Raw genomic sequence first — 11,795 nt, 5'->3', positions numbered from 1 at the left:
AATCTATAGGTTGTTTGAGAGTTCCATATGAATTGGGTAATAATCTAAGGAATCAAGATTTGAAACCAGTTTATGGGCTTTATTTGGGCTATTTCTAAGTCCACCAAGTCTTCCTTCAAGAGGAATTCACCCCCCCTCTTGCCCAATGACGAGTGAGTGTGAGGGCATACATGAAGCCCAATAAACGTAGATAGCTTATTTAATTTTTAGAACTAGTATTTGATTTTTAATTTTATTCAATGAACGTAGATAGCTTAGGTGCATGAGAAACATCCTTTGCTTTCCGAACTTTAATTTTTTTTCCCCAAGTATAAAATAATGCACTTTGTACTGCTGGTTTGTGTACCCACGTTACACTGTAATGGGCAAAAAAAAAAAAAATTAAATATAAGAAAAGGTACAAAACATATATTTCTCAAATCTAGAAATAATTTTTTATTACTTTATATCTTGTTTGTTTTAATGAAAGCATGTTTTTTTAAAAAAAAAACACAATTCATTATTGTTAAAGTAAATTAAAAAAAATATAATTCAAAAATAATATATCCATACCTTGTATGCAATTGAAAGGTTAAAAAATCATAAATACAATAAAACTGTGTTCAAAAATCCATTTAAAAGTTTTAATAACAAAAAAATGATTTTAATTGGTTTTTCATGAGAAATTTAGCATTGTTAATGTTGTCATGTGTAAAACATAATAATTATTAAAATTAAAAAAAAAACTTATAATATTATTTAAGAATTATGTCAAAATTGAAAACTAATTGAATTGGCATGTTGAATTGTTTTTAGAGTGCCAAAAAAAGAGAAAGGGGTCATGCTATGGGCAGGTGCGTGTAGGCATGGAAGCACAACCCGCGTGTCACCCATTTAATTTTATTTTTTTTTTAATTGACAATTTAAATGCTGAAAATTACCACCATTGAACTCTCCTCAAATGAAACCTTTGAGCACCAAATTTTATTTTATTTTGTGCAATCAACCATTCTTTCTCTTTATCGTCATTTCTCAGCAAATTTCTCTCTTATCGAGAACTTAATACAAATAAAACGAACTTGTAAGCTAAAATAAATATTGCAAAAAAATTCAGATCATTTTTTTTTTTTTTTTATGTTTTACAGTTTAGTCTCATTTATTTTGATTTAGCTCTTCTATCATAATTGAAATACTAATTCCATCTAACTATGCCGTTAAGGAATGTAACTGAAAGGGAAAAAAAGGTTTGAAGCTGAAGAAAAAAAGCAACTGCTTCTTTGTTTTTTTAGATGTTTTAGGTATGAAAATCAGATTTCCCGATTCTTTTATATATTTTTAGGTAATATCCGGTCAATTTACCATTTAATCACTTCTTTTGATAATAATTTATCTCGCACTTTGACACCCATCACTCAATCTTCACACTTTATTCATTACATGATTTGTTACCTTGATAGTATCTCAAATATATAAAAACATAATTTTAATATCTATTAAATGTTATTTTATATGTGAGTGTTAATATCATAATTTATATCTAAATATGTATAACATTAATATTTTACTAATAAAATCAATATAAATATTTTTATTGGATTCAATAAAAAAAACAGATATTTATTTTAAAAAAAATTAAAATTAAGCATTAAATTATAAAAATTAAATAAATTTCACATCGATATATTATGTTATACCAGAACAGTGAGGAGCATATTATATAAAGGGCATTTCGAGAATTAAAGTAAAATAAATAAACGTATAATAATGATTATTATATATGGATGAGCCCAAGCTTTTAGTTAATGTACCGGAATAGAAAAAATAAAGCCAAAGAAATAGAAATGTGCTTGGTAAAAAAGATGAAAAAAAAATATAAAAAATAAATTTATTTTTACAACAATTATAAAGTGAATTTTTATATTTTTAAAATAAAAGGTATATAAAAATATATATATTTAGAGATAATATTTATTATTTTTTATGTTTATAATATCCTTGTAAAACAAACTTTAAATTCTAAATTGTCAAACTAAAAAATCAGAAAATAAAAATAATTATTATTATAGTTTTAAAAACTCAACTTGGAAATTGATCCGGGACCAAGCTCGAGTCACTGGTCGAGGCCCGGGATGAGGGTCGTGTTAACCCAGGTTGATTTAAGTTGGTGTAAGGATAAATATAGTTATTATCATTATTTTAAAACTCGATCTAAGATAAGGCCTGATTTATAAGTGGATTAATTGTTGACTTGGATCAATGCAACGATAAAAATGGTTATTATCATAACTTTAAAACTCGACTTGGTGATCGACCCAGGGTAAAACTTGGGTTACGTGTCAAAAGGGTTGATCCGGGTCAATGTAAAGAAATAGTTATTACCATAGCTTTAAAACTTGATTTGGGGGTCAACCCGAGACAATGCCCGATTCATGGATCACGAGGGTCAACATGGGTTGATCCGTGTTAATATAAAAATAAAAATTGTTATTATTATAATTTTAAAATTTGACTTATGGGTCGACCGAGACAAGACCTAGATCAAGGGTTGAACTGAGTTAATGTATAAATAAAAATAATTACTATCATAGTTTTAAAAAACCTGACTTAGAAATTGATCTAAGATAAAGTTCAAATCACAGATCAGGAGAGTCAATTTGGTTGACTCATTTAAAAAATAAAAATAAAAATAAATTAAAGCAATTTTATTTTAGTTATTAAAAAAAAAAAGTTAATAGGGTTTTTGACAATTAAATCAATATTTTATTTATTTATTTTTTTAAGCTTGTACTAGTTCAAATCTCGAGTTAACTCAGCCAGTTAGTTCTAGTTTTATAATTATAATATTATTAATTTCAACTATTAATATAAATAAAAATAAAAAATAAAATTTAATTATTTTTTTAAAAAATATATAAATTTAACAACAATATATATCAAATTAAAATTATTTTTTTTATATTTTATTTTATCTCAATGATTTAACCAAATATAATACAAAAACATTCATTTCATCCTTTATCAAAAACAGTTCTATATCTTTATTCTTTTCTGTCTTGTCTCCTTTTATTTCCATTGATTCTATCTCTATTATCCCCGTTACAGTTACCGAATGGTCTGATCAGCCGGCCACTTTTGAAATCCCAGATCAAAATCAAACATTTCCCAAATTCAAACCATGGGGTTTCTCAGCAACCAAACACTACTTCCACGACACAACATCCGAGATTCTCTTCCATCCTCAGTTTATAAACTTCTGAAAACACAAAACTCCTTTAACCTCCATGTAAAAACACAACATACCATGAAATCACCCTTGGAAAACTGAAAGCATCTAAAATCTGACCACCCCAGAATGGACTTCATCGAATTAGAGGCGATCGAAGGCTTACGTTGGTCATGGAACGCATGGCCAACAACCAAAAACCAAGTTTCTACTCTTATAATCCCACTTAGCATCATGTGCACTCCACTGATGCAATCAACTGAGCTTCCAATTCTACCCTACGATCCCCTAATCTGCACTCGCTGTGCTGCTGTTTTGAACCCTTATGCTCGTGTAGATTATCAGTCTCGCATTTGGGTCTGTCCTTTCTGCTACAACAGAAATCCTTTCCCTATTTCTTATTTAGGTATCGGTGAAACCAATCTTCCTGCTGAACTTTTTCCTACTTACAGTACTGTAGAATACAAAATTGACAAGGTTGATCCTAAATTTCGGTCTAATTCGCATTTGGGTTATGGTTGGTCTCATGAGTTTTCGTCGTCCAATGTGTCGTTGTCGTCTATGCTTTATGCGGGCACTCCGAGGAGCATTGGTGGTTGTGCTGGTGGGGAAGTCAGGGGATTGGTGGGGCCTGTTCCGGCGTTTGTGTTTGTAGTGGATGCTTGTATGGTTGAGGAGGAGTTGAGGGCCGTGAAGAATGAGTTGTTGTTGGTTGTTGAGCAGTTGCCGGAAAAAATGCTCTGGTTGGGTTACTTACTTTTGATGCAATGGTTAGGGTTTATGATTTTGGGGTTTTCAGAGTGCTTCAAGGGTTGTTGTGTTTCATGGCGGACGTGAGGTTTCGTCAGAGCAGGTACTTGGATTAAGGTTTATTGCTTTCCGAAATGACTAATATAATTTTCTGATTAGAAAAGCCAAACTATGTCGCAGTTCGCTGTTGTGATTTGTGTGGTCACTTTTGCTGGATATTTTATCGTGTGATTAGATGGCTCAAGCTTGGTGCTTTTTATGGGCATACCTGCGTTGCTTGAAAGCTGAATGGGATTTGATCATATTGCTTGTATTTGCATTATTTGCTCACTTCGCCTCTAGCTTGATACGTACTTGCCATTTTTACTAGATATCAGATAAATTAGGGAGTATTATTATTTTGCATCTATACCATAAATCATCAATGTTTTGCCATGTGCGTCATAATGTTTGCAAATATATGTTGTACTCTAATGTGTCTAAAGGTTTTGATATATATATTATATGTTGGAAAACAAATGTCCGTGTTTACTTAAAATCAATGTTTTGCTTATCCCTTTGAACATGCAGACCCCAACAATTTCTGGGCATATACAGCACCAAGTGGCAGCGGCAGCAACTTGGAAAGACACCAGTTATCCAAAAGCAGGGATTTTTTGCTAACCTGTATCTGAATGCGAGTTCAATATCACCACTGCAATTGAAGAAATCTGTTCTCTAGCTGTATTGATGCCAGGGCATCGCCCTCAAAGGTGCACAGGAGCAGCAATATCAGTTGCACTTGGACTTCTTGAAGGATGCTCAGGGAATACAGGATCCCGGATCATGATTTTCACATCTGGACCTGCAACTTTGGGGCCAGGGATTGTTGTGAACTCAGATCTCAGTAATTCCATCAGAACTCATAGAGACCTCATTAATGGTCATGCACCGCACTATATGAAATCCTGCAGCTTTTACAATCAACTATCACAGAGATTATCTGATGCATCTGTTGTTCTGGATCTTTTTGCTTGTTCTCTTGATCAAGTAGGCGCAGCAGAATTAAAATGCCCTGTTGAGAGTTCTGGAGGGTTCATGATGTTTGGGGAGTTGTTTGAGTCTGATCAATTCAGAAAGTGCTTACGGCACATTTTTAGTTGTGACGAAGAGGGGCACTTGAAGATGTATTTTGATGCAACAATTGAAGTGGTGACTACTAAAGATGTAAAAATCTGTGGAGCCCTTGGACCATGCGTTTCACTTCGGAAAAAGAGCAATGCAGTTAGTGACCATGAGATTGGGGAGGGCGGCACTCATATGTGGAAGCTTGCTACACTAAATAATAAAACATGCATATCTTTCTTCTTTGAAGTATGTGATGAACACAAGGCCGAACCTGGGTCTGCATTTTTTGTACAGTTTATAACACGCTACAGAAATGGGAACATGGGAGTCCGGAAAAGGGTTACGACTGCTGCAAGAAGATGGGTTGAAAGCAAGTCACCAGAAATCAATGCTGGTTTTGATCAGGAAGCAGCAGCTTCGGTCATGGCCAGGCTAGCCATCCACCGAGCAGAGAGATGTCTTGCTCGAGATGTTATAAGATGGCTGGATGATAACCTTATCAGCTTTGCTTCCAAGTTTGGAGACTACATCCAAGAAGATCCATCTTCCTTCCGCTTGTCATCAAACTTTTCTCTTTACCCCCAGTTCATGTATTACTTGAGGAGGTCTCAGTTCATCGATGTTTTCAACTGTACCCCTGATGAAACTGCATTCTTCCGCCTGATGCTGAACCGTGAAGGGGTAGTGGGTTCCCTTATCATGATACAACCTACACTTTTTCAATATTCTTTTGACGGGCCTCCTGTTCCTGTGCTCCTGGATGTTCGCTCCATTTCTGCTGATGTTATTTTGCTCTTTGATTCTTATTTCCATGTGGTGATTCATTACGGATCCAAGATTGCTCAGTGGAGGAAGCTTGGTTACCACAAAGATCCAAACCATGAGAATCTGAGAAAGCTTTTGGAAGCTCCCGAACTTGACGCAGAGCAATTGGTTGTGGATCGAGTTCCGGCACCCAAGCTAATTAAGTGTGATCAACATGGTAGTCAAGCTAGGTTTCTTCTTGCGAAGTTGAACCCATCTGTGACGCAGAATTCAACATATGTAGATGGGTCAGAAATCATACTTACTGATGATTTGAGCTTGCAAGATTTTATAGATCATTTGCAGGCCCTGGCTGTGAGGGGTTAACAAAGATTAGTATCGTGTACATAGTTTTTACCCATGTTTCTGTTTCTTCCATTAAACTTCATTTACGAGTTGTGAAGTCTTTGTATGTAAATTCTGTGAGACAAGCGTTGTGTTCTTTTTAGAATAGGAGCACCCTTGTGTTGGGTACAGTATATATTTTTTGTTTGTGCTTTGCAAGTAGAGCTATTATTTTCTCTCGCCGGCTTTGTTCAATGTTCATTCAGTTTGAGCGTGTGCTCAATAGGTTTTGATGATTTTGCCAAAGGAGGATGCTTTTACATATTTTTATCCTGTTTTCCTCCTTTGTTACACTCTGTTAGGATGTGAAAGCTTCTTCAACGTGGGGTGACAAGACCCGTAAGTAATCCAGCAAGGTGCATTCATTGTTCTAAAATTGCAGTACACGAGTTTGAGTAAGAAAAACCGGTGGCATCATCTCCAAATTACAAAACACATAACAAGCAAGGAGGGTCAATTTCTAACACAGAAGCACTCACTTCGGCTCGTCTCGCCATAGATTGAGCTGCACAAGGGCAACCCCTTCGTACTTGTTTGGTTGTGGAACTTGGAGGGGAGGCGAGGAGAGGGGATAGGAGGAATGGGACCTGTTTGGTACATGCGTTGAAGAGTCCAAGTGGAAATAATATTTGAAGCAGGTTTGTCTGATTTATACATGGAAGTTAGTAAATTTACTCCATGGAAAAGACAAGGGTTGGCAGATCCCGAGACAACAAACTCTACTTGTATGAACTGCGAGATTCCATAAATTGGGGCCATGGATGCTGCCCTCCCGTTGAAATGCAAAAAAGGAAGCATCTTGAATGGACGATCGGATATTATAATGCAGCGTGGATGGATGATGTGTTTGGCAATTGTCATGTAGAGCATAACGCAGCTTCAATAATTCCACCGTCTCTTATCAGAAAAACCTACGAATAGTCGAACACACCTCCATCCGTCGATTAAAAAATTAAAACATCTGCATAAAAAAGAGAGGAGAAACTCCTCCTAGTACAGTTATTATTCTTTTACTTTGTAGGATGAGAGAGACACCGTCGATAACGTGCCAAACCAGCATCGATGATCACCTTAATCACACCCGAACACCCCTAGGTATAGCATTAGACCCTTACCTATCACGAAAGCTGGCTGGTTCGTCTTCACCAGTCAATGGCTCCGGTGGTGCGAATTGGTTTCCTGCTTCCCCTACAATTGGTTCAAAAATTTCTAGAGCAAGTAGAGTAAGTTTGGCAACAGTTCGCGGAGACGAGAATGATGTTGAGGAGCTTGAAATGTTACTGGAGGTGGAGTTTCTAACTGTGTTTTACCTTCCTCATTTTCAATTCTTATTTGAAATGGGACTAAGAATAAATTATTCTTGAAATTGGGTGATGATGTTCTTGCAGGCTTACTTCATGCAGATTGATAGCACTTTGAACAAATTGACCACGGTATGTAATTTTTATTTACTTTTCCTTTTATTCTACACAAGGCATGCACACACATTATGGTAAGAATTACAAAGCAATTTCATCCTTTTAAATTGCATAAATTTGAAACCTGCAGTTGCGAGAGTACATTGATGACACAGAGGATTACATTAATATTCAGGTAGGCCATGTTGAATCAAACGCAGAAGTTTGTTTCCTTGTTTATGCGTTTTTTCTTACATTAAATTTATGCATCCTTTTTCTCCAGCTTGACAATCATCGAAACCAGCTGATTCAGGTGCTTTATGATTTTTTCTTCATGAACTGTGTTGTTGGAAGCAAGCAAGCACTTGCACAGATTGCTTGCATGTTTTGATCTGTTATTCATGCTATGTCTTTCCACTGTTTGCCGCAGTTAGAGCTCTTTCTGAGTTCTGGGACTGCTTGTTTAAGCATATATTCCTTGGTGGCCGGAATATTTGGCGTAAACATCCCATACACATGGAATGACAATCATGGTTACCTGTTTTAAATGGGTGAGCAAAAATATTTTACTGGTGATTTAGCTCCTGATTATAAATTGCTTTTTATACGGGGAATCATGTGTTTTTCTTACATTGCCAGGGTGGTAATTGTCACAGGAGCATTCTGTGCATTTCTGTTCCTAGTTCTAATGGCATATGCTCGCTACAAGGGCCTGGTTGGATCTTGAAAGGTCCCATGTTCTCTGCAGGTTTAGTTCGAGATTCCTAGTTCGAGATTCTTATAATTTGTCAAATCCTTGTTCAAACCGGGCTCAGGCATCCGACGAGGAAATTGTAAAACAGCATGCGGGTTTTTAGATATACTTATTTAATTTTTTTCCCACGATAGTGAATCTTAATTTCTCGAAATACAAATCAGCATTTTATTTTTTGCTTTTTTTTTTAATATATATTTAATAAAATAATGTATGTTTAAAGGTGTCGTATTTTGTTACTTTTTCTCTAACATACTAATAAGAATTGATTATCCTAATTAGTGAGAGGCTAATGAGCTTTGATTTTTAGAATTATTAACAATAAAAATATCAATAATTGTCAACGTATTTTTTAATATCAATAAAGGCACAATAATTTGATTGTAGCTTAAAAATGGGCACGAAAGGTCAACATCTCTACTTTTAATGACTATTGATTAATACATAATTAATATCAGTTATAATATTATCTCTGCTTTAATGACTATGATGAATCAGCTAGATGATGAATTTAAAAAAGTAATTAATTAATCTCTTGACTGTTGTTGATTATGTTGAATTTAGTAATTTCCCGTCCCAATTTGTTTGTCTATTTTCTATTTTTTATTGTCTCATAATGTTTGTTTATTTTGCCATCATATTCTTTATTAGATTATTCATATTGCTTTTTTTCAATTTTCATGAAAGGTCAAAAGGAACAAACAGAAGGGAAGGATACAAAAATTAACTTAATGTCAACCCGATTAAAAATTCAGATTGACCTACAATCCAATCTTCCCAATTAAAATCCATTGATTTAAAAATTAAATTATTGAAAATGTTATTTAAACTTTTTTTCTATAAAAAAATATTTTTTAAGTCATAACTTATACCTTCACCAGCTTAACTCTTCAAAACAAGTTTAATAACTATTCAAAACATTTACATTATTAAACAATAGGTAGATAAATATTTTGAGAGCCCGTTTGACTTTGCGGTTGCAACTACATTTTAATTAAAACGTAGTTTACAGTCATTTGGTAATAAAAAAAAATGATTTACTATACATGAATCCCACGTAAATTTTACATAAAAAATACAGTAAATGAAAAGCAAAATATTCATGCTTTTCACGTACTGTGCAGCTAATTGCACTGTTCATTGAACAATGCAATTAGCGTGAACATGTATGCAGTGCAAGTGATTGCACTGTTCATGTGAACAGTGTAATCACTTGCACTGTCGTGCAGTTTTTTTTTTTCTTTGCTGCATTGTGTTAATTTTATTAATTTTAAAAAAAAAAAAAAAATAGTTTAGAGTGAATTAAATTCATTCGCACTTGATATTATAGTGCGAGTGAATTTAATTCACTCGCACTATAATATCAATTTTATATCTGATAATATTTTATCTAATTTTATTACACACTCAAAAAATTATGAAAACTATAGTTCTTATCGGATGAATTTTTGTACTTAATGGAATTATACATATTCTAATGGAATAATAAAAAATATTTTATATAAAGTATTATTTATTTCATGATGTAATAGGAGTAATTAAATCTACAATATTTAAATTTAAAACCATCAATATTAATATATATTTCTTAAAATTATTTTATAACCTCAATTTTAAAAGCATTCTTAACCAAACACATTAAACTACTTTTTATTCAACCTCATTTTCAATCACAGTTTTAACCAAACATCTATTTTTTCGAACCAACCAATTAAAAATACTTTTTATAAAATAACTTTTTTCAAATCACAACTACAACAACTACCGCAATACTAAACACACTCTGAATTTGAGAGTGAGGTTTTGTGTTCTTGTTTAAATCATATTACATAGGAAAAAAAATACTATATGGAAATGTTTTTATTATTTTTTATAAATCATATATTTTATTATGCTTATACTTATTATTTTTTAAAAGTGAATCTCATCACACGCCGTCATCACTTACAATCATATTGAACCACATTAGAGGTGAAGATTAAAGCCCAGATTAATATTTTTATTTGAAAGTTTTAAAATATTTTTATGTTGAAATACATTAAAATGATGTTTTTTTTATTTTTAAAAATTATTTTTAAGATTAACGTATCAAAATAATCTAAAACATGCAAAAAAATTAATTTTTTTAATTTTTTGGGAGCATGGTTTGCACCGTATTTCCAAAACATCTAGAAATATATCAAAATAATATTTTTTTTTTTATTTTTAAAAATTATTTTTTAATATTAACACGTCAAAATGATCCAAAAAATATATAAAAAATTAATTTAAAATAAAAAAATTCAATTTTTTTTCAAAATATTTTTAGAGTACTATTGTATGAGACAACTTAAAAATACAAGAGGAATAAATCATATAAAAAAAATCATACCCGAGCCCTCAAAAAATGAGAATATTCCTATTTAAGCTAAAATATATATATATTTTTTATTTTCTCTATCACGTTTCTTTGTTTTTCTTGTGTAACTCTGGAATAATTATTAGTAATTAAATTACTTGATAACGTAGGATCTATATTTACAAGGAGAAATTATTAAATAAATGTTATTAATCATTTTAAATTACATATCACACTATCTAGTCATGCTATCAATTTTTTTCTTATAAAAAAAAAAACAATAACCATGATAATAACACAATGAAGATTTGTTTCATTTTAAAGGGGAGAGAGATAAACAATTTTGTTTTTATTATAAATTAGATGATAACTATAAATTTTTTATTAAAAAATAAAATTAAAAAAAAATCAATTTAATAAAGCCGTATAAGAATAAGGAATAAATTAAAAAATTATCATAAATTAGAATTGAATGATAAAATTAAAAATAAATATTTTTTTTTATAAAAGAGTAAAAAACAACAATTAAAATAAAAATAAAAACTGAAATTGAAATATTTATGAAGAATAACAATTAACATAAGGTAATTTTGTATCATTGAGAAGCACCAAACGCATCATCAGAAGACCGTAAACACCACCTACATGTTATTTATTTTTTTTATTTTAATAATATTTAATATTTGTTAAAAAAATCAAAATCACTTTCATTTGCTTGACAATACGGAAAAGAAAACTATAATGAACAAATAAAAAAGCATGATGAAATAAGGAATAAATTGAAAAAAAAAATCACAAATTAGAATTGAATGATGAAATTAAAAATAAATAATTTTTTTTATAAAAGAGTCAAAAACATCAATTAAAAATAAAAAAAATAAAGATTGAAATTGAAATATCTATAAAGAATAACAATTAACATAAAATAATTTTATACCATTGAGAGGCACCACATGCGCCATTAAAAGGCAATGAGCACCTCCTACATGCTATTTATTTTTTTTTATTTTAATAATATTTAATATTTATTAAAAAATCAAATCACTTCCGCTTGATAATAAAAAAAGAAAACTATAATGAACAAATAAAAAAGCATGG

At 31.7% G+C, this 11,795-nt stretch overlaps 1 protein-coding gene and 1 pseudogene across 1 annotated transcript; both read left to right on the top strand.

The window, feature by feature from the left end:
* Positions 1-3,009: 3,009 nt before the first annotated feature.
* Positions 3,010-6,387, top strand: LOC118061411 (protein transport protein SEC23 G-like; annotated as a pseudogene).
* A 152-nt stretch (positions 6,388-6,539) lies between these two features.
* Positions 6,540-8,152, top strand: LOC118061416 (magnesium transporter MRS2-I). Its single transcript, XM_035074837.2, has 5 exons — positions 6,540-7,494; positions 7,597-7,641; positions 7,757-7,801; positions 7,889-7,918; positions 8,036-8,152. Exons 1-5 carry the CDS (start codon positions 7,231-7,233, stop codon positions 8,150-8,152), a joined length of 501 nt encoding a protein of 166 aa, XP_034930728.2. The 5' UTR covers positions 6,540-7,230.
* Positions 8,153-11,795: the final 3,643 nt, after the last annotated feature.

This window comes from Populus alba, chromosome 10 (genome assembly GCF_005239225.2).
Source record: "Populus alba chromosome 10, ASM523922v2, whole genome shotgun sequence".
Taxonomy (NCBI): Eukaryota; Viridiplantae; Streptophyta; class Magnoliopsida; order Malpighiales; family Salicaceae; genus Populus; species Populus alba.
The sequence above is the reverse complement of the archived record's forward strand: the minus strand, read 5'-3'. Positions and strand labels throughout refer to the sequence as shown.